General features: G+C 38.6%; 1 protein-coding gene across 3 annotated transcripts; it reads left to right on the forward strand.

Moving 5' to 3' along the window:
- The first annotated feature begins 6507 nt into the window (after nt 1-6507).
- rgs4.S (regulator of G-protein signaling 4 S homeolog) lies at nt 6508-20917 on the forward strand. 3 transcript variants are annotated; one of them, NM_001087536.1, is made up of 6 exons: nt 6530-6545; nt 11352-11537; nt 16057-16149; nt 17347-17408; nt 18693-18859; nt 19482-20612. In NM_001087536.1, exons 2-6 carry the CDS (start codon nt 11371-11373, stop codon nt 19719-19721), a joined length of 729 nt encoding a protein of 242 aa, NP_001081005.2. In that variant the 5' UTR covers nt 6530-6545; nt 11352-11370; the 3' UTR covers nt 19722-20612. The 3 variants fall into 3 exon arrangements, with proteins under 3 accessions (XP_041447140.1, NP_001081005.2, XP_041447139.1); XM_041591206.1 differs by lacking the exon at nt 11352-11537 and having other exon boundaries at nt 6508-6545; nt 19482-20917; XM_041591205.1 differs by lacking the exon at nt 6530-6545 and having other exon boundaries at nt 11283-11537; nt 19482-20917.
- The last annotated feature ends 430 nt before the right edge of the window (nt 20918-21347 follow it).

Raw genomic sequence — 21347 nt, forward strand, 5'->3', positions numbered from 1 at the left:
AGGAAAGACCTGCTTCTTTTTACTGGAAATAAATAGAGAAGTGGATGGCTGTTCTTCATCCTAAAGCACTAAAGTCTGCTTCCCCGCTCTAATAAGTGCGGGAACCAGCTTCATATCAAAGGATGACTCAGACTGCTCCGAGGAGGAGTCCCCTTCTGATTCCTGAAGCTCTATCTCTGTCTCCTTTGTCTTTGGAGTTACTGATTGTTGCTGTACAGTTGCTTCTTTAATACCCTGTGCCACCGCCTGCGATATCTAGGACAGTATATCCGCTGTAGAAGGGTCCACTGAACCTGCATCAGACCTAGTCGCAGGAGGTTGAGACTCTTCAGAGTGAGCTCTAACTCTCTTCCTGCATGGGGAATGCTGCTCCAGGTCACCATCAAGCAGCTCCAGTACACATTGTTTACACAATCATTATCCCTTGACAGCAGGTTTATTGCAGGCCTTACATATCACACTGCTGTCTGGATCTAATTCAGTAGCAGGCTTCCTTTTCCCAGATGCGTCGTCCATCTGCAGAAACAGCAACCAGTAATCACTGATTCAGGCTCTTTTGGTGAACTCACCATAAACCTGAGAAGCGGCACAATTCTTGGCAGCCAGCTAAACTACTTCTGTAGCTCAGCAGCAAACGCAGCTAGGGCAAGGATTAAACTGCCAGTATGCTTTTAAGACGTGCGCTGATGACTCATCGATGGCATCATCGCAATGCGCCTGAAGCAAATCCGATGCCAGCTTAGCTGACACTATGTCCCCGGCCGATATGAGGGACCCCAGCCTGAGGAAGCACTATGGCGACCACACTGGCTGAGCGTCGGGCAGAGAGAGCCACAACTATGCCCGGAATCCAGCCCCGAAGACCGGGTGAGTCACCAAAAAAAATTTCTCCTAAGGGAGACACTCGCAAAAAAAGACGCGGTGGGTAGGGGAGGAGGGATATTTAAGGATTGCTAGGGGACGCGTCTGCACGGGGTTATGGGGGCGGGGCTAACCCGAATGTTAATGCTGACCAGGGATGGCCAGAGAATGGTGTTTCCTGGACACAAAGGTGAAGGAGGGCCAGAACTAGGGGTAGGCAACAGAGGCATGTGCCTAGGGCCCAGGGCATGTACCTCTTTGTCCCCTGCCCAGTGGTACAGGTCCTTGTCCCCACCGCCCACTTATTGATAATCCCCTGTAGTCAATACACACGCATGTGAGTAAAGGGAGGGCAAGGTAGCTGGCCATGTTGCCTAGGGTTTCCAGCCAGCTTGGCCAATGACTGAGGTTAAGGAAAGGGAGCCTGACTAGGTTAGGAAGGCAGGGTGCACAGGGTCAATACTTGCCATATGTGGGGCGAAGAGGGACTGGAGATAGTCTAAAGGGGTTCACAGTAAGGAACATCCCACACACCTGGATTTGGAGGGTTTATTAATTTGGTCAGAGCTGTGGTGGGGAAATGGGAGAGACCTTTCACATCCAAACTGGGCTCTGTGTGAACTTGTTCACTGGATACATTAAAATAGAATTTGAGGTCAGCCATTCAATGTTCAAATCCATATTTTTATTTAAACTTACATATTGTATATCACTTGAATATCACAAAATTATATTACAAAACTGTATTATATTAACATCAGTGAGATGTTAATATACTTAAAGGGGTTGTTTACCTTTGAGCAGTGCTTGAATTGGGAACAAAAAGGTGAAGGGATGGGGGTGTGGCAGATGTAGCCCTGCCCACAGGCAACAGGCGGGAAAGGAGGAAGTTGGTCCAAAAAATTTCTGCCAATATTCAACTGGACCCTTTTGCTCCCTGTTCGACCTGAAGATTCCTGGAGTTCTGGGCTGCGAGGAGAACGAGAGCCAGAGCATGCGAGTCCAGGGTTAGGAGGGTCGCTCCTGGGGCTGGGATAATCAGGGTAGTCGGAGCCTCTCCTGGCTCCAGTGTTTCCTGATACAATTCTTCCATGTTTGGATCACACCGGGCAGCACCGGGACAATGGCGGAGCCATAGCACTAAGGAAAGAGAAGCTTCCGGGTGGGGTTTCACTTCCGACAGCTGCCTGAGCTACTGTCAACACGTGGTCCATCTTGCTACACCCAAAAAAAGCTCTGGACCGCCATCTTCCTACACCACTTGGTTTTCTCTGTGCAGCCACGCTTAAATCCCAATGTTAGGGTTGCAGCGGAGCGTGTTGGCAGAGCAGGGATTAATAAGGGCCACCCACGCAGCCAATCCGCATTGGACGTAGGTAATTTAAACTCCGGGAATACACACACTGCTGGCATATCAATTGGTCTCAAACGCGAGCAGGCAGCTCCAAGTGCCAGCGTCCCAGTCCCAGTGCCCCAAGTAGTTCTGAGGCTTCTGATTAACAAACCGCATTACTCACTTCCCCTGCCTGGTAGCAGTAGCTGGTACTCCGCCCATCCCCGCTGCTACTTGCTGGTGGCTTCCCCCTTTTAGAACTACTCCGGTGCAGGTGGTTCTTCCCTGGCAAGGGCCACTAGGGCACAACCGTGTTCTTATCGTGCTACTCCTGCTAGTGATATGCTACTCTAATACATACAAAACTCTACTCTAAGTCAGATCATTAAAGTAACAATTATACCAAGAGGTTACAAATTCGAATAAGATCACAAGTACTGCATCACCACTGTCAAAAATCCTACTCGTACCTTCAGAAAAGTAAATACAATTGTTTGACATGAGCAGTCCTTAACAAAGCCATGCTCTTCACCACTTGTGTTGCCTGAGCAAGTAGCAGCGGGCTGGGCAGAGTACCAGCTACCACTACTACTGTAAGCTGGGGAAGTGAGCTGGAGCGTTACCGGGTGGGATGCAATTTCGTGAAAAAAAAGAAGTGGCGGGATGGCATCCCGCCCCAATTCAAGCACTGCCTTTGAGTTAACATTTAGTATGATGTAGAGAGTGATATTTTGAGACCATTTGCAATTGGTTTTCATTTTTATTTATTTTTTTAGTTATTTAGCTTTTTCTTTTTCTTTTTATTCTGCAGCTCTCCCTTTTGCAATGTCAGCAAACTGGTTGCTAGAGTCAAAATTACCCTAGCAACCATGCATTGATTTGTATGAGAATATAGAATATTTATAGGGGAGGGTCTGAATAGAAAGCTGAGTAATAAAAAGTAGCAATAACAATAAATGTGTACCTTTACAGAGTATTAGTTTTTAGACGGGGTATGTGACCCACATTTAAAAGCTGGAAAGAGTCAGAAGAAGAAGAATGCAAATAATTAAAAAACGATATAATAAATAAATAATAAAGACCAATAATAAAGACCAAAAAGTTGCTTAGAATTGGCCATAATACTATATTCAAGTTATTACTGTCCCATAAATTCTAGTTTATACAGCATAACATCATACTCAACTGTATTTATAATGTAGGGCCATTAGTCCAGCAATTACAGCTGCATTCCTGCTAAAGTAACCAGATACTGATACCAATAATTAATTTGGAATATTTCATTAATTACATTGTATGTTAGAATAGAGTACAGGTATAAGATCAATTATCTGGACAACCATTAGCCAGAAAGCTGCAAAATTTGGGAAGGCGATCGTCCCTAGTGTCCATTTTTTTAATTTGCTTACATATCTAAGGGGTTGGCAGCTAAGGTATATACAACTATAGTAGCAAAACAATCTATTAACATTTTTAGTAGGCTTCATTATGGCAATACAGGGCTATAGGGAGAGACCTCTTATACAGCCCCATGTCCCAATTATTCTGTATAATAGATTTCATACATGTACTTAATTGTATAGGTTATTCTAAATTCTGTAATGAACATAGTATCAATTGATGTGGTTAAGAGGATTATAGTCTGACATATACACTATTACATTGCTGTGGGTAGGTTGCCCTTCCAGCTACTCAATTTCTTTCTGAGTGCATTGTGAAATGTTTATAATTTGGCACTAACCAGAGATTAATCATAGCTTTAATTGCAGCAGGAGTGCTAAGTATTCTGATAAGACAGCCAGCACTCACGCTGTTTGTGTACTGTTGCATGAATATATTATTTAGATTTCCTTCTCTGTATTGGCTGTAGCAATCTGTGTGAGATGCTAAGTGCTGATCTGAAGGTAGCAGACAGATGTCATTAACACTAGAACTAGAAACCAGAAACAAAGTGCTTCCTCCATCTTAGTTACATAAAAATAATTCCTATCTAGCCAGTCATATCTGTTATTTCAACAGAGACTACAAATCACATCCATGAGACCCGTGGACTCATTTTAAATGTTTTGGCTTATTTCTGATGGTTATGTCTGACTAATTTTAGTAGAGGGTACATGAATTATAATGGATATATTAGTCTTTGGAAAAACACAATAATTATTTGCAGTTAAAATGCTTCTCCTCTACTGTGCCCTGTACCCACCCTGATGATAAACCTCCTCTTTCAGTTTTGTTCATGTCAACTAATTGCTGATGCTGGGACAAGCAAAAACCTGTGGTTCTAGGTTGTAGAACAGGCATCTTATATATAAATATATATATATATATATATATATATATATATATATATATATATATATATATATATATATATATATATATAGTCTTATGAAGGATCAGCACACACTGTTCTGTAGTGAAGTAATAGTGTTTATTTTCAAACACAACACATTTTTATCCGACGTTTCGGTCCCACCTGGGAACCTTTTTCAAGGTATATATATATATAACAAGCAAACTGGAGCACTCACATGAAAAAAGGGCAACTGCCTGGGTGCTTGTTATATAATAATACAAAAAGCAACAAAAAACCGCACTCACAGGACTTGATTAGTGCAAACAAAGTGTTTTTTTTGTTGCTTTTTATATATATATATATATATATATATATATATATATATATATATATATATATAGTCAACTACAAGGGGTCCTCTGCACTCAACCCATTATCAAAATATTTAAGACAGCGACATTTTGTGCATACTGCTATTAAAAAATGCCTTACCCTTTAAACAACACAGGGATTGTTTGTCCATATATTGCAATATATTTAAGCTGGCCAACTACGTCAAAGTCATCCCATATCTGGCAATTAATTGCTTAATTATACATTTTACAAAGGGACTAAGTTTTACCTGCAACTTACTAGCTACTTTCAAAGTAAAACTCCCAAACTTGCACCCGCGCCTAATGGTTTTAAAAAATAGTGGTGAGCACAACTTTCCCTTGTTTGTTATATATATATATATATATATATATATATAGGTGAGCACAACTTTCCCTTGTTTGTTATATATATATATACAAACAAGGGAAAGTTGTGCTCACCACTAGTTTTTAAAACCATTAGGCGGGGGTGCAATGGGGCTGTGACCACAAAATACATAGACAAATACAAGATTCCTCTGCACTCAACCCATTATCAATATATTTAAGACAGAGACATTTTGTGCATACTGCTACTGAAAAATGCCTTACCCTTTAAACAAAACAGGGATTGTTTGTCCATATATTGCAATATATTTAAGCTGGCCAACTACGTCAAAGTCATCCCATATCTGGCCAGTCCTATGCTCAATTTTCATCTGATTCATTAAGAATTCTATGGTTTAATTATACATTTTATAAAAGGGACGAATACGTTTTACCTGCAACTTACTAGCTGCTTTCAAAGTAAAAAAACTCAATTATATTGATAATGGGTTGAGTGCAGAGGAATCTTGTATTTGTCTATGTATTTTGTGGTCACAGCCTCATTGCACCCCCGCCTAATGGTTTTAAAAACTAGTGAGCACAACTTTCCCTTGTTTGTTATAGTTCTACAGGAGCAGTGACCAGCTCCATGTTGTAGCTCCCACCCTCTCCAACTATAGTCAGGTGATCCCACTGGTGTCTAATAAAAGGGCAGCCAAGTTTGGGAGTTTTACTTTGAAAGCAGCTAGTAAGTTGCAGGTAAAACGTATTCGTCCCTTTTATAAAATGTATATATTAAATATATTGAAATATATGGACAAACAATCCCTGTTTTGTTTAAAGGGTAAGGCATTTTTCAGTAGCAGTATGCACAAAATGTCTCTGTCTTAAATATATTGATAATGGGTTGAGTGCAGAGGAATCTTGTATTTGTCTATATATATATATATATATATATATATATATATATATATATATATAGTCTTTTGAAGGATCAGCACACACTGTTCTGTAGTGAAGTAATAGTGTTTATTTTCAAACAAAACACATTTTTATCCACATCCACATTTTTATTTTGTTTGAAAATAAACACTATTACTTCACTACAGAACAGTGTGTGCTGATCCTTCAAAAGACTATATACGATTTATTGATCGTGCACCACTGGCAACATCTGTCTGAGTGCTGGTACTGTGGGACTGCATATATATATATATATATTTCCCTTGTTTGTTATAGTTTATACAGGAGCAGTGACCAGCTCCATGTTGTAGCTCCCACCCTTCCCAGCTATAGTCAGGTGATCCCACTGGTGTCTAATAAAAGGGCAGCCAAGTATGGAGTTTTACTTTGAAAGCAGCAAGTTAAGTTGCAGGTAATACCTAGTCCCTTTGTAAAATGTATAATGAAGCAATAGAATTCTTAATGAATCAGATAAAATTGAGCATAGGACTGGCCAGATATGGGATGACTTTGACGTAGTTGGCCAGCTTAAATATATTGCAATATATGGACAAACAATCCCTGTTTTGTTTAAAGGGTAAGGCATTTTTTAGTAGCAGTATGCACAAAATGTCGCTGTCTTAAATATATTGATAATGGGTTGAGTGCAGAGGACTCTTGTATTTGACTATATATATATATATATATATATATATATATATATATATATATATATATATATATATATATATATATATATATATATATATATATATATATATATATATATATATATATATATATAGCAAAAGGTAAAGACTGCCACACTCAGGTTTTGCTATATTTTGCAAAAAAAGAGTTTATTCAACGTTTCAATCCTAAACCAGGACCTTACTTTATTTGCATAATATTCAAACCCTGAGTGTGCCAGTCTTTACCTTTTGATTTACATTTTTCACTAGATAGATGATAAATACATAACTAGTGTCTTTTAATTCATAAGTACTTTTTACGGCAAAATATACTGTAAATCCTTAGATGTATTAACATAGAAAAATATCTGCCATTTTTTATCTGCCAATTTTTCGTATATATCTTACTGACTCTTTAAGGAAACCACATCTTCTGTATTAATTATTTGTTACATCCTTGTATTATCTCCAGATATAGATTAGCTGCCTTTCAGGACTTGCTTTATTAAATAAGCTGAAAATGGAAGGCCCTATAATTAGACCATTTTGATTTACCGCTTGCTATCTTTGTCCAGTCTATAAATGTCCCTTTTACATAAATGCTTTGTACTTTACTCCTTAGCAAGTGCTCTATCCATTTACAGATGAACTAAGTGAGCTCATATTTCAGGGGAAATTAGCAGTGATCTCCTGTGTTTATCAAAAGCCCTAGAAAAATGGAGATATATTGCATTAACTGTCTTACCCTATTACAGATATGTTCCATTGAATATGTGAATTTCTCTTAAAATACTGACCAAATTTCCCTTTGATTGATAATGTGCAGATATGCAACAATGTGTAGGTGTTTGCTTAGAAATTTTAAGTTAATCGAGCGCTATATGCACACAAATAATGACAGCTGTTTGCAAGTATTGTGTGTTTTTCTGTCTCACTGATCACCCTGCGATTGGCTCTTTTTTCTTGCTGTGAGCATAACTTTTTGTTAAAGGAACAGTTAACACCAAAAAAATGAAAGTGTCCTAAAGTAATGAAAATATAATGCTCTGTTGTGCTGCACTGGTAAAACTGGTGTGTTTGCTTCAGAAACTTAATTATAGTTTATATAAACAAGCTGATGTGTAGCCATGGGGGCAGCCATTCAAAGCTGAAAAAGGATAAAAGGCACAGGAAAACAGAAGAAACAACAGAAAGCAGATATGTGTAGCATATTCATGTATTGTATTCATTAGAACTTGTCTGTTATCTACTGTGTATCCTGTGATTGAATGGCTGCCCCCATGGCTATATAAACTATAGTCAGTGTTTTGTCAGTGCAGGGCACCAGTACATTATATTGACTTTCCTTTAAAACACTTTAATTTTTTGGTGCTACTGTTCCTTCAACCAAACTGATCTAAAGTCCTAAAAATCTGTTTTTGGAAATTTGTAGTCATTTTCAGTGGAGTGTATCCTAAGATTAATATAGCCTTATTATGGAGGCTGGCTTCTTGATATTGCTAAGGAGGGTAGAATCAAATTGATCAAGTGTGAAACCTTTGCATATTTTCTCTACTATTGCCTGTTTTCCTCCCAAGTATGTTCACTAAATATTCTTTAGCTATAGCATCTAGATCTTCTGCACAATAGCTTGTCTTTAGGTTTTTGCACCCACAATGCCCCTCCTGGAGCCTCATCTTTCTTCCACCCTCCCTAACAGATGTGCAAGTGATTCATCAATAATTAGGTTCCTTTTGGAATCTATAAAACTTGGTATATGCAGTAATGGCTTTGTTATTTTACTTCTAGTATTTGACTGCCTTGTCTGACGTGCGGACATAAAACAATTTACCTAGTAAAGTAGATTTGAAGGCAGCCCAATTAAGGAAGCATGCAGCAGTATTCTAGCAGTTAATTTTAGCTTTTATATTTTATATGAGGTATTCTTAGGATTACAAGTTATGACTAGTGAGATTTTGGCCATTAAACAGGGATAAATATTGTAATTGGCTTTATTAAGCATTGAGAGACTGACCTATTACTGTACATGGGTTGGTAAGTTTTATCCAGCCACCACTACTATTTATAAAGCTTTTTATGTTTTATGTGGTCTGGCTTGTTAACAGTGGCTGTATATTTGAATTTTTGATACAGTGTAACTATAGAAGCAACAAATTGGGTATTTTTTATGGAATATGGGATGTGTCTTACTGCATATGCAGTATATGGAAACAGGCCAGACAGCTCCTTGTATGAGTGATGTCAAGATGTTCACTAAATTAAGATGGTGTCTGGTAAACATATATAAGATGTATCAAGGGTACTGCATTCTGAGAAGGGGCTTTGTATAAAAGCATATTTTTGCTTTTGCTTAAAATCTTTTACAATGTTAATACTAGCCCAACAACTGTTATGTCAAGTGCAGGGCCACTGATATAACTCAAAAAATAGCTAGGAATTGTTGCCAACATGCTTGTCACAATGGATGTCATGGTTTATGATCAAGGAATTGTGTTATACGGACTGGGAATTGTGTTATACGGACTAGAAACAGTACAAGAATAGCACACCATATACCTGCTATGCCAAAGAGGCCATGTGCACCAGGAAAAGCTGGCCAAGTATTAATTGCAACTGGAATGATGGATGCACAAAGATTAAAATATCAGTAAATGAGCATAAAAATGTGCCCAACATTTTGGGAGGTTTGCAACTTTTGATATGCTATCTTGTGTGGCATACAGTCACTCAATTTTGCTATATAGAAATAAACAACCTTCCAATTGAAGCTGCTGCAGAACTACAAACTAATATTATATGGGTTATAGGAAATAAGCCGAGGTGGTCATTTTCTCATTTTAATATCTATTCAAAACTTTTATTGTCTCATCTCCTCTGTCAGCCAGTACCCCATACACCTGGCTCATTTTATTTCTTTTGTGGTGAAAGATCAAGGGGTTTATTTATCAAAATTCAAAATTTTTCAGACTTTTCCCTCCTATTTATCAATACATTTTCACGGAAATTTCACTTTTTTCAGGTTTGTTGCTGAAAACTGAGTCTTTTTTGGATTTGATATTCAAAATCTGCAACTTTTTCAGATTTGACACCCAAAAAGTGACTAACGCGGGCAAAAATTCGCCAGCGTGACGTCATTTTGGCACTTCACTGATTTACTAACGGTTGCAGGCGTAACTTCACTAGCGAAGGAGATAGACTCTAATGGTAATTCACTCCCTAACGCCTGGCGAATTTGCGTCTCTGGCGAATGGACGTAACTACGCAAAATCATAGCATAGCATTGTCCTGGCGAATCTATGCCTGGCGAAGTGTTGCGCTGTGAGAAAAGCCGTCGCTGGTGAATATTCGGAGGTTAGTTAATTTGCCCCACAGTCTTTGGATTACTGAACTAAACCCAGCGCAGATCAGGATATCTTCAGAATGTCAACAGGGCATCTGCTATTGACTTCTATATGAACTTGGCAGGTCTGAGTTGGAGTACTTTTTTATTCAGACTTTTAACACCATCAGTGTTTAATAAATTTCGAAAAATTTGAGTTTTTTTTCCACAAAAAAAATTGTGTTTTCTCCTCTAAAAGTCTGACCAGAAAAAAACAACTTTACTAAATAACCCCCCTAATGTAATTATTTTAAGACTTTTTGGGTTTGAGCCTACATTGTGTTTAATGTTTAACTCCCTTAACTCATATTGCAGATCTACAGTATGTATACTTTATCATCCCAGCATTATGCTGTAATTTCAACATTAATTTATTATATCTGACCCTATTCTTTAAGAACCCCCTAATGGACCTCTTCAGTCTGAGGGGTCTGAGTAAAAGCAACTACAGCCGAAATTCGTTTGCACTCACACAGCAACTGATTTTATTACAGTCAGATTTTCTGCCCCATAACTAATTTTGGTGCATGAAATAATATAAATGTATTTGATTTGCTCACACACAGCTAAACCGGTAGTAGAAGTTAGATATGTGTTTCAATTTGGGTTGCCACCTGCTTGATATATTATAGTCCCAGAGTAAGGTACTTGGTACTACAATAATAACTAGGCAAGCAAAAAATGGAAAAAAACCTGTATATTGCTCCCCAGAACAGGCTGCAATACTAGTTACAGTGTTTGAATTGCAGTGTTGATTTCTTTATCTGTAAACTCTAAGGCTTTTAGACAAGGGAATTATAAGATGTATAATTTATTATATTACTAGACAAGGCAGGTGTGGAGTGGGGCTTTGATTTAGATCATATCCCAGTGACATCATTCATTGGGAAACATATCTTCATTTGTAGTTGACATCATCTGAATTCGGGCAGCACTTTTCTGAAAACTTCCCTGCTCTGGTTTTTCCCCTTGTTACACGTCAGTGTTATGTGTCCCTTTGCAGGACTGAGAGTAGATGGAAAAACGCTGGGAGGGAATGAGAGGGAGGAAGCTGAGGAAAGTCATAGGGAGGGAGGAATGATGCTCTATGGAGAGGGAGGGAGGATTGCAGGGGAGAAGGAAGCTGCTGTGATTGGCTATTTCTTGCATCTGAGTGTTGCTTTTTGAGGCTATAAAAAGATGAGAGGATGGGAAGCAGCAGCAGCCGAGCAGTGACAAGCTGGACAGACAGATCCAGGGAGACAGACACACGACAGAGATCTAACAGCAGCAGAGTCTGGGAACCTGATCTTACTTCAAGGATGTGCAAGGGACTGGCTGGAGTGACCACTTTCCCTGCTACCTGTCTGAAAAGGTGAGACTGCAGTCTGCAGATCATTGCACTACAGGATTATTTACTGAGCACTGAGGGATACTTCCCTTGAGGAGACCCTAAATGTAGAGAGCTACCAGGTGCAGAGAATTGCAGAAGATGGCTGCAAGCTGCTGGGCATCCTAAATTGAGTGCAGAGCATTTTCTATCAGGGGTTGATGTAGGAAGAGCATCATACTGCCTGCAGAGCTTGCACAGCATTGCACATATACTGTATTCTCTGCGTCTATTGGGGTTCCTCTTGTAAGCTGTAAAATCATTGGCTCCTTGCCTGAGAATGTGAGATGCCACGATCAGTTCTACCTTTTCTACATCTATGTATCATCAAGCCTAGCATGATGGGGCAGTGTGTAGCCTTGGACAGCAAGGTTACTGGTTAGATTGCTAGCTCATTGAACCAGAGATTTCTTACCTCTTACTCCCTTCTGTTATTGTGTTGTTTGTTGCAAATGAATTTAGTTTACATGTCTTTTGTAGCAATGGAGTGTAATGTTATAGAAATGTGCCATTTAATCAGTACTGTATTATAGTACTTGGCAAGATGAAGTTGTGGTGTTTAGACTATGGAAAAAGTACATTAGATTATAAGGTAATAATATTAAAAAATTGTATCAGTTTTTTTTCACTGGGGAACAGCTGGGTAAAATACAGTAGTACCCACAACAGAACTTTCTGTCTCTCATAATTTCTAGGTTATCAATAGTTCTAACAATAATTGCCAACATGGTTTATAAATGGCCAAACTAATGGCAGTTATTCAACAATAGCTGGTGATCCAATGGTTCATGTAGTCATTCAGATATATATATTTATGTAGTGTTTCTTGTACATACACATCTAGACATTTTTACAGATTTCACCGGATTCCTGTATGCGCAGAAAAAGCTGGGAAACTCCCTATGTTCCACTGCTCCTAGAATCTGCTGGCTGCCTCAGGCTCATGGAAGTTATAGTTTACCAATAGCTTGTGATGTGAAACTTACTGTGAAAGGGTTTTCATACTTACATGTGTTTAAATAAGACTATGAAATATATGATGCTTAAACCTGCTTATAGACTTATTCTACCCTCATTTACAGTGAATTTGATTTAAAAATCAGCTCAGCTAGCATTAATCACCTTTGTGAATTTGTTCCACCTGAAAACTGTTAAATCATAAGAGAGCTTTTATTTCAACTTGTTCTGATAATTTATAAAGTGATAATTTATAAAGTGATAATATAACTAGCTTCTCTAAACTCTATGGTAGATTTGCCATGTAACGAGACAAGACAGCCCAGAGCAAACTCGGCATTTTCATGAAACAAAAACGGATAAAAGCAACAAATAATCCCCACTGATTGTGTGTGGCACAGACAAATCGAACTGACCAAGTTCTGTCTTCTAGTTCAGCCCTAAAGTCTGCATGTCCCATGATGCAGTGTAGTAAGGGAAACTAAAACCCTTCGTTGCTTATTGGTGAAAGAATAACCAGTAGCTTTATTGTAGGGCTCTTCTTGGAACTGTCACATCCAACTTATATTGTGTGCATTGTAATAATCATATCATGCTTAAGGGCTTCAATTAACAAACATTCATATAACAGTTTGAACAAATATTTGGGAGTCAGTTTTGTTATTGGTTGTGATTATGCCTGCATTAATAAGTTGTCAGAGCTGGTTTAATAAATGTGCTGTTATTTATGCCTAGTTTTCCATGCCTAAGTCTTTTGCCTAATGAAATGCCACAACATGCCAGTTTTTACAGGCTTAATGTAAAATGACTTTTAACATGATTGATGTCCCCTAGGAATTCTAATTGGGGTTCTTCTCATTTTACTAAGTGCTGTGATAAAATGTCAGGGTTAAAGAGAAATGATTTCTAGACACTTTTATTACTCATTAGCTCAGGGATCAAGCCTGTGCTGTTATGTTGCTTAGTTTCTGCCAATTAATATACATATAATTGTTTGCAAAACAGTAGTCCCATATTGATAAGAATACATACAAAGATACAGAGACAAACATCCCTTATTAACTGACAAACAGTGATGGCTGTGAGTGAGAATGCTTGCAGGGGGGATGGCTGGTTAATTTTTGAGAGGCCACTCTCCTGTCACAAGAATGCCCGGTGGGAGCAAAGAAGAATTTGGCACATGAGGGTTGATTTATACCACATTTGAGCTTAAGGGTTAATGAGTGGGTTTCAGTGACCAGAGGATCATACCTTAGGGTCCGTAAATTATTAGAAAATCATAGAAAGCCTACTAGATGCCAGTTCTACAGTCCTGAATAAGAATCAGTGCATTTTAAATGCAATCAGTGAAGCTCATTGAATTGTTATAAAGGCCCTCTAATTAGCAGGTGATCTGGAAACGTACCATCCATTGACACACAGATATAAACTGACGGGCAAGGAGCAGTGGTTTAATAGAGAGATGAAGCCAAGGAGAGGGAGGACAAGCAGACACATACACTTACACAATAAGAACTCCTACTTTTTTTGCATCTGCAAACACATAGTGAGTGCGAAAAAACACTTATACTGTGGTTATATGTTGTCTGTATGTGTTTTTTTAAATGCAAGTGGATTTTGTTAATTCCAAGCACAACTCTTTATTCCATTGTCATTGCTTAAAACACGAAATGCGTAGCCGAAAAAAGATCTGTCGGCTAACTGGGCACCAGGGAGCCCAAACAAATGTAAAGCTTTAGAACTTTCCCTTTTGCCTGTGCAGAAACATGTGGGTGTAGTTGATGCATTTTTGGGAAAATATAACCTGTCCCTTCAATTTGGGACAGGTCTGACACTGTGGAAGAGCAGGTATCATTGAGCAACACATACAGCACTCCCCTTGTACAGAGGGGAGCTTTACTCAATGATTTAAAAATCATTTATGGAGAATAAACTATAACTCCCAGCGACTATGTGCAGCCTTGCTAATATCTGGCCTTTATTTGTATAGGACATTGTGTATTTTTGTGTGTGACAACATTTCAGCAATGGAGCAGTTTATAGTAGTTTGAGAATACACGAAGAAGGTTAATGCCTGGGGAAATGAGTAATACAAAGCTTGTCTTTGCTCTCTTTGCTATATGTGTACATGTGTAATATTGACTTGAACAGTTTTCACAAGCTTAGTAAATTAGGTTTTGCTGTAGGTTAATATAATCTGGTGACCATGAAATGCATAATGGAAATATAACAGAGGCAGAAAGAACACCATGACACCAAACAATTACATTACCCACAGCAGCCTGGCTACATGGAAAGTGCCCTGCAGTGCATAGTGATACATTAGCCCAAGATGCCACATTATTAGGAACATTTGTTTGATATGAGTACCTCTAATTTATAACACATAAAGCAAAGAGACAGATACTGCAGAAACATTCACAATAATCAAACAGGAAATAATTGAGACTATAAGAATATCTACAAGGACCTAGGAGAGGCCTTACTGGCATCTACCACCATTCAGTATGTCCAGGGATGTGAAGTTTATTGCATATCGACAGTGGTGGGGCAGATAGGTTGTACCAGAGCTGTCGTTAGGGATGGGGGGTCAGAATACGTTCATCTGTCCTGAGTTCCTCAGAGCAGCAGTTTCAAGCGGGAAGAGTAATGGAGAAGCTTAATAATACGTCTTGACTGTGCACACCAGGCAGCATGAAACCAAACAATGACATTATCTACGGCAGCCTGTGTGCATGGGGAGAGCTCAGTGTTGTGGGGATTCATTGGCTGTAGGAATACAAGGTGACCTTTAGAAAGCAGATATTGCAGAGTGATACGTGTTAAAACTACTCATACAGTGGCCCTTGTTAAAATACAGCCTTTAGTTATAGTTGGCTTCAGAGTTCAATTACGAAAAAGGACATTTGTAGAACAGACCTACTCTAGAGAACTAGGTCGCCAGCGCCTGCTATTGCTACTGACAGCCCTAGGTTTCAGAATGTGCCAAAATATTCTAAAATACGAAAAGGTAGTGGAGGAAGTGTTGGCCAATTATTTTCATTTATATTTGATTATTGCTATCTGCTTTTCTCCTATGTCTTTCAAATACATGTATTTATTAGAGCACAATACTACGAGTGTTAGAATAGAAAGTTGTACATGCAAAATACTGATTACCAGCCTATAGCATAGAATATCTTAGAGTATGGTTGGCCAGGTGGGTCTAGACCAACATACACATTTAACCTCCAGCTGTTTATTAAATACAAATTACGGCTCAAACCTGTGAGGTATCCCTGAAACTGCAATTAAAAAGCAGCTGGATAACTGCATATTGGGTATCCCTTGTCCAGAAACAGATAAGTCAACATGATAGATTTATAATGACCTGGATCTGTGTGTAATTGTGATGCTGTCCTCAACAGAACTGCAGGTTTATTTATATCCCAAAACAAGAATCAGCCAGCATCCCCTGACAGAAAATGATAAATATATTCCATTGATTTTCATTCGTTTACAAAAATGCTTATATATTTACCCCTATCTCTGTTCCATTTCTCTCCAGTGCTAAAGATATCAAGCATCGCTTGGGATTCCTGCTGCAGAAAGCAGACGGGTGTGAACACAGCCCAGGTGTGAAGAAACCTGGCAGTCAGAGGTGAGCACTATCCTAGTATCTGCTAAACTGTAATATACGGTACCCATGCAGTAAAAATGATTGAAAATGAACTCAACTGCCATGTGTGTCATATGAATATCATAAATAACATTTATTGCCACTGCTGCATACAATTCCTGTGCTAGAATCATAAAATGAGATTTTTAGTTATACCATTTGGACATTTGGTCTCTCCAAGTCAAATGTATTTGGTGGGTCTTAACTACTTGCTACATGTCAGAAGGAGTTATAGAACTCTCTGTTTCAGAGATGGCACAGTAACTCCATGTCATTAGGTTGAAAATAATCATGTCCTGGTATTTTTAGAATTTAATTCTTCTACCCTCTAAACGGTAACATAAAATAAGAGTCTCAAAAACAAGGTCTCAAATGTAAAATCTCAAAAATAAGGTCTCAAAAATACCTAAAGTTGATAATTATCTTCTAAATGGCATGGGGTTATTTTGTTTCTCTGCAAATTAAAAATAAGCTTATTGAGCGACTTAAATAGCCTAATTAATGAATCCAGTATGGGTGTGAAACCACAAAAAAAGAATTGGTCACCTTTCTAGGTTACAGTGCATTCCTATAACAACACCCAAATAAACCTGCATATGAATTGAAATGCACATGTATTTGGAATCCTTGTAATGTGACCAGTTTAATAGAAAATATCACCTAGAACAGCATGAGCTCTCCCCATGCACACAGGCTGTCGAACAACATGTAGGGTTGAATACATTGGGACTATACTGTATCATGTTGTACATAGCTAAACTGCACAAGTGCAGGTGCCAATAGCAAACAATCAGCAATTGGTTATGAACAGTCTATCACAAGTTGGAAAATGAAAACAAAGGTCTGATCAGGTGCTATTGGCATTTGCACTTATGTAATTTAACACCTCTGTTTGTAAATAAATTCCCAATGAATCAATCACGGATTTCAGTGTGTTTCACATTGACTCCATCATGACTCAACTATTGGTATTCCCAGTATCCTGGAAGTATGAGTCAATTGGTTGTTGCAGTGAAAATATGTTTGTTTCAGGAAGAACATTATTAAAATCTGTCGAATACCATGAACATTCCATAGTGTCTCTCTAGAACAGAGAATAATAGAGGGCTATCAGTTTGAACAAAGGTGTATAAATGAGTGGGAATACCCCTGAAAATCTTTTTCTTTTTTCCTCTCTAGGGTGAGACAAGAGGAAGTTAAAAAATGGGCTGAATCTTTGGAGAACCTCATAAATAACGAATGTAAGTGATAGACCAAGAAACAAAACTGGCTGAAATGGTTATGGAACACCAATAAACAGTGATGGGCGAATAAATTCAGCAGGCTCGAATTTGCGGCAAATTTTGTCGTGTGCATAAAATTCTCGGTCGTCAAAATTATTCAGACGCCCATTGACTATAATGCATTTTGACAAAATAGTCGCACATAATAAAATTGTTGATTGCGTCAAAATTATTTTGATGCCCACTGACTTCAATGCGTTTCGCAAATTTTTGCAGTTTCACAAATTTTGCAGTAAATTTGCAAATTTATAGGCGAAGCGACACAGCACAGATTCGCCCATCACTACCAATAAAATATTAGCAAGTATAAAAGAGGATGGAAGGGCTAAATGAGCTCTTGCTAGGCTTACAGCCCCCTCCATAGCTCCACTGACTACATGACCAAAATTGGACAGTTAGGGACACCCAGATGTAAAGGACACCCAGCTGGGACGTGACTGAAGAGTCCATTCCATTCTCATGTACATTTAGTGACAGGATACAAATGAGATCTCAGACAATGACGCAGAAACAAGTCCACTCCTCTGCTGATGTGACCCTCTTCGGCTGTAATTCAGACACTGAGTGCTGTTAAGAATCCCCAGACAGAGACAATAAAAACCCTTGGCTTAGTGTCAGACACCAGTTCCCAGGCTTCAGAGGTCAGGGGGATCAGGTCCCAACTCAGCCTGAGGATTCCGAATCTTTCATTATAGGCATTTGGTGGGAATGTTGCACCAGTCTTGCAGTATGGCAAAGCCTTTCTGTTTACTCTTAGCTGTTGCTAAAACTGACTTTAATTGAAGAAATTGCATCCTGCATACAATCTAACTGTAGTATTACACACAGTTACACGCCCTCATAATACATTTGCATTAAAGTCTATGGGCTTCAAAATTATTTTGGCGTGCCTCCATTTCGCCGCCCGTGACAATTGTTATAAGCGCCTATTTGGTCAAATGCATTTAAGTCAATGGCATCCAAATAATTTCGACGCACGGCAATGTTTATGGGCGCGACTATTCTGACACTCACCCAAATTTTTTGCACTGCAGAGGATTTTTCGATGATGAATTATCGCAGCAGTTTTGCAAAATGTGGAAATTCTATGTGAATTCGAGCCTGGCAAATTTATTCGCCCATCACTAATACACAGCATTGATACCCAGTGGCTTCCAACTGCTTGATGGTTTTAGGATAATGTGTTGTTACATGAGCCTCCATGCTGCTAATCCTTACTAGAATTGTCTTATTACCCTGCAGGTGGTTTGGCAGCTTTTCGGTCTTTCCTCCAATCAGAATACAGTGAGGAAAACATTGATTTCTGGACAGCCTGTGAGAATTACAAAAAAATCAAGACCCAAGCAAGATTACCAGAGCAAGCTCAGAAGATCTATGAAGACTTTATCTCAGTGGAGGCCACAAAAGAAGTAAGAGGGCTATACTCATTCCCTTTATCAACAGTAATAATTGGCACTAGTATACTTTATATCCACAGCAAATTTGCCTTTAAGAACAGCAAAGAAATTCATCTTCAGGGCAGTTATGTGTTATAGGCAGAGTTGTATTTACCTTATAGGTACTCTATGTCCTGTGCCTAGGGGGTAGCCCTCAGATGCCTATATGATAAATAAAATTTTCCGGGAAAAAGTCACTTTTCTTTGCTGCCAGATACTTTCATATCAAATCTGGCAGCAGAGGTGGTGGTGGGGGGTAGAGGGTTCCTTTAACAGGGCTCAGGCGGAAGTGGTCATGTGTAGACATGTTGTCTAAGGTACCACTGAAACAAAATACAGTGCTGGCTATAGGCCTATCTTTAAATTGCAGAGATACAATATATTAAAGGATCAAGCTCCTTTAAAATATCAAGTATGTATACAATAGACAATAGTCTTTTATTAATATTTGATTTTTCTAGTTGACACTTTAAATGCATTGCAGCCCCTTTAATAGACTGTGACAATATTTTGTTAAGTTCTGAAATGTTCATATTGGTTGTTATAAATCACCACCATAGTTCATATCAGCTTATATTTATCTTGGTCCACCCAGGTGAACCTGGACTCAGTCACCCGCGAGGAGACAAGCAATAATATCCTACAACCCACCTATTCTACCTTTGATGAGGCCCAGCACAAGATATTTATCTTGATGGAGAAGGATTCCTACCGGCGCTTTCTCAAGTCCAAATTCTACCTTGATATTGTAAACTTGAGCAGCAGTGGGGCAAGCACCAAGAAGATGAAAGGTCTCACTACAGACAGTAACCCCTTCATCCCGCAGTGTGCTTGATGTACAAGACACTACTGTGCTCTGTCACAGCTGAGAACTTAGCATCTATGTGCTCCTATTTATACTGTACGATGGCTCAGAAGTGGTGTCGAGCCAGCTCCTCATATTTATTACATATGTGTGTTGCATGCATTTCATGTCAATTTGGGGTGAGCTGGAAAAATCACATAGACCTGTGTGGTTTGGTACAGGATTGTGACTCACTGGAGAGCTGGTAACACAGATTCCACACACCACTCTCAGGCAATACTTGTAGGTGGCTTTGCACTGAATAATTTTAAGTTACCTTTGTTGCACCGTTATTCCCAAGAATGGTGCACATTTTATTTTGCACTGACGAGACTAGTTTGTCATCCCGAAAACTAGCCTTTTACATACTCTTATAAAAGAGTGCCAATTATTTCCCTGTTGCGGAGAAGCTAAGTGCAGCTAGTTTAGTATACACTGATGCTACCGTCCATTTGTAACAGGGGAGTTTTGTACCTCTGCATTGTCAAGACTACATGTTTATTTAGGAAGACTACTGGTTAAGGCAGAAATTTCAGCTCATCAGTTGCAGGTTATTAAGAGATAATCACGGAGACAAAGCTCTCTATGGCTTAACAATACTGACTTTTTTTTTACAAATATATTGCTGTTCTCTCCTTTATAACTTATGTTTGATAAAGATAAAATAATTGCCAAAGGTTCTTGTTGATCTAAACCTTGTTTTCTGGACAATAGAGGGAACTGGATATTTATTGAGGAAAGTGGAAATATTTTGTGTTCAAAGGGTGCAATCCTTTCACTTTCTTTTTGAGCAAGCATGGGTGTGCCTGAGTACTATGTAACTTGTGCATGCTTGTAGTAAATTGTCTGTGAAACCAAATAAACAATGTAATACAAACCAAATATTGTTATTGTATATGGTTAAATGGAACAGGCACTGTGAGTCACCACCACCACCCATACTATCAGCAGAGATAACGTAATCAACAAACTGGTTTACTGTACTTATTCCATACATTAGCAAAGCATGATAATATATCTATGAAAAGCGAGTGACACCAAGGAATGAACTGTTTGTATCAACCCCTATGCTCTGCAATGCTTTGGTAATTTTCACTTGTAGATAGGCAGCATCTCAACTGCTTTTGGCATACATACACAGCTTAGTAGTGATTGTCCTAAACTCACAATAAATATGAATGCTCTAATGCTTGTGTGTTTTGTTTCTGGATGATACAGAAGATAATCCCCATTTGGTATGTATATTGTAATACAGAGAATTGCTTGGGCCAGCCAGAAGGCACAGACTTAGGAAATAGGAATGCCAGTGGTCATGTTTAACCCCAAACATGTGGTTAATAGATTACACAATCAATAAAACGACCACATTAGATAATGGTATAGATGCATTAACCAAGAAGAGTCAAGAAGAAAAAAAGAAGCAATACATTGCAAATCCATATGTCATGTACAGTATATGTCATGTATCTATCTATAGTATGCATCTATCTACAGTATCTATCTCTCTCTATTTCTCTCTCTATCTATCTCTTGCCAGAGGTCAGGTCAAGCACCAGTCCATAAACAGGCAAGAGGTCAGTGTAGAAGACAGAACAAGTCCATAAACAAGTTTGAGGT

Source organism: Xenopus laevis, chromosome 4S (genome assembly GCF_017654675.1).
Source record: "Xenopus laevis strain J_2021 chromosome 4S, Xenopus_laevis_v10.1, whole genome shotgun sequence".
Lineage (NCBI taxonomy): Eukaryota > Metazoa > Chordata > Amphibia > Anura > Pipidae > Xenopus > Xenopus laevis.

Excerpts from the sequence above, each read along its gene's own strand:
- rgs4.S (NM_001087536.1), top strand. The coding sequence starts at position 11,371 with ATGGGAAGCAGCAGCAGCCGAGCAGTGACAAGCTGGACAGACAGATCC. Across the intron at positions 16,150-17,346 it reads AAGAAACCTGGCAGTCAGAG|GGTGAGACAAGAGGAAGTTA; the intron begins GTGAGCACTATC and ends TTTCCTCTCTAG. Across the intron at positions 18,860-19,481 it reads CAGTGGAGGCCACAAAAGAA|GTGAACCTGGACTCAGTCAC; the intron begins GTAAGAGGGCTA and ends TGGTCCACCCAG.